Source organism: Dipodomys merriami, unplaced genomic scaffold (assembly GCF_024711535.1).
Source record: "Dipodomys merriami isolate MVZ:Mamm:240054 unplaced genomic scaffold, mDipMer1.0.p SCAF_12, whole genome shotgun sequence".
NCBI lineage: Eukaryota > Metazoa > Chordata > Mammalia > Rodentia > Heteromyidae > Dipodomys > Dipodomys merriami.
Window position 1 is genome coordinate 44,579,903 of NW_027202493.1, and position 1,779 is coordinate 44,581,681.

Sequence of the window (1,779 nt, forward strand, 5' to 3'; positions counted from 1 at the left end):
CTGTCTCCATTTCAGAGCCTGTCCCAGATTGATAGAGCAAATGTACACCGAGGAGACAAGGCAGCCTTGCCCACACCTACCCTGCCCCTACCCCGGCCCCAGCCCCAGCCAGACACCAGCCCAAGCCAGGGAGCATCCACACCTACCCTGCCCCTACCCCGGCCCCAGCCCCAGCCAGACACCAGCCCAAGCCGAGGAGCACCCACACCCACGCATCCCCAGGGAGCTCCCAGGAATGGGCGTGGCTCGGGGTGAGAACCCTAGAATGACACAGGAGGAATGAGGTGATATGGTCATGCTGGTGACAGGATGAGAACGGCAGCCACACTCCCCCGGTATAAAGGTGAGCTCACACACCTCCCAGCCCAGTCTGAGCCGCGGCCGCGCTGTCAGCCATGAAGATCCATTATCTCCTAATTGTGTTGCTCTTCTTGTTCTTGGTGCCCGTTCCAGGTAAGGCAGGGTGGGAAATCACGGGTTGAAGGGACAGCGAAGAGATGATTCAGCCGGTCCCTTTCCCTTCCTCGGGGAGCTGTCCACCCGGTGGATTTGTGGTTGAGTGGGAAGCCAGGATGGCCATTATTTATTTAGTTTTTCTGGCAATAACTATTCAGGCTTGCCAGCCTTGTGTGTTTCACTCTGAGACCAAATAACACCCCTCAGTGTCTCGTCTCCATCTCGCCGTGGAAGGCTATACATAGGACATGAAGAAGTGAGGTAATATTGTAATTTGGGCAGGAAAGATTGGTTCCGTCTGACAGCAGCAGCACAGACTCCAGTTTTGCAAAGCTTTGTGGCTGCAGGTTGCCGGTTCCCGGCAGAGCCCTGGGCTGCTGAGGGCCCTGGGCTGCTGAGGGCCCTGGGCTGCTGAGGGCCCCGGGCTGCTGAGGGCCCCGGGCTGCTGAGGGCCCCGGGCTGCTGAGGGCCCCAGCGGCCACTGTGGCTCCCTCCACCCTTTCAATGGCAGGGCCCAGAGGTCAGGCCGCTTCCCCAAGATAGCTTTCCAACGTCACTTGGGCTCATGACCCACGCACTGCCCATAGAGATACTCTCTGGTGCCTTCATAGGCCTGTCTTAACTTTAGTCTTGATTGTATAGGAAAGGTGTGTGTGGGGGGATTTTAAAGGAAAAGAAAGGTAAAGAGATGGATTATGAGAGGGCTCCCCCAAACCTCTTGCATGTTCTCTTTCCTCCTCTCAGGTAATGGGTGGATCATTAACACTTTGAGAAGATATTATTGCAAGATAAGAAACGGCCGGTGTGCTTTCGTGGGCTGCCTGGCAAAGGAGGAGCAGATAGGCCGCTGCTCCCTGAAAGGCCGGAAATGCTGCAGAAAAAAGAACTGAGGTCACAGGCACGCAGCCGCCTTGCAGGAGGGGGGCCGCCATGCCCGGAAACGTGCCGCAGCGCAGGAGGGGGGCCGCCATGCCTGGAAAAGGGCAAGCAGATTAAAACTGATTTTTTAAAAAAATAAGAAGCTTGATCTTTTCAAATATTCTGCTTAGTATCAGGGCAGTTGTTACCAAATAGACAGCTAAGGATGTCTGATGATTCCTCTTCATTAAACAAAGCAGAATTGCTACCAGGTGCCTAAACTTCTTTTCCAAGAATATGTGCATGAATGTACGTATATATGTGTGTATATATGTATAAAACATAACTATATAGATATCTATAAATATGTATATATTATATATACATATGTAGGTATGTATAAATATCTATATATCATATATCATATTAAATATTTGTCTACACAGATGTGTATTTATGCCTCTG

At 51.8% G+C, this 1,779-nt stretch overlaps 1 protein-coding gene across 1 annotated transcript; it reads left to right on the top strand.

Moving 5' to 3' along the window:
* Positions 1-395: 395 nt before the first annotated feature.
* Positions 396-1,346, top strand: LOC138822989 (beta-defensin 103A-like). Its single transcript, XM_070015935.1, has 2 exons — positions 396-453; positions 1,201-1,346. Exons 1-2 carry the CDS (start codon positions 396-398, stop codon positions 1,344-1,346), a joined length of 204 nt encoding a protein of 67 aa, XP_069872036.1.
* The last annotated feature ends 433 nt before the right edge of the window (positions 1,347-1,779 follow it).

Coding starts and splice junctions, on each gene's coding strand:
- LOC138822989 (XM_070015935.1), top strand. CDS start 396: ATGAAGATCCATTATCTCCTAATTGTGTTGCTCTTCTTGTTCTTGGTG. Junction 454..1,200: donor GTTCTTGGTGCCCGTTCCAG/GTAAGGCAGGGT, acceptor TCCTCCTCTCAG/GTAATGGGTGGATCATTAAC.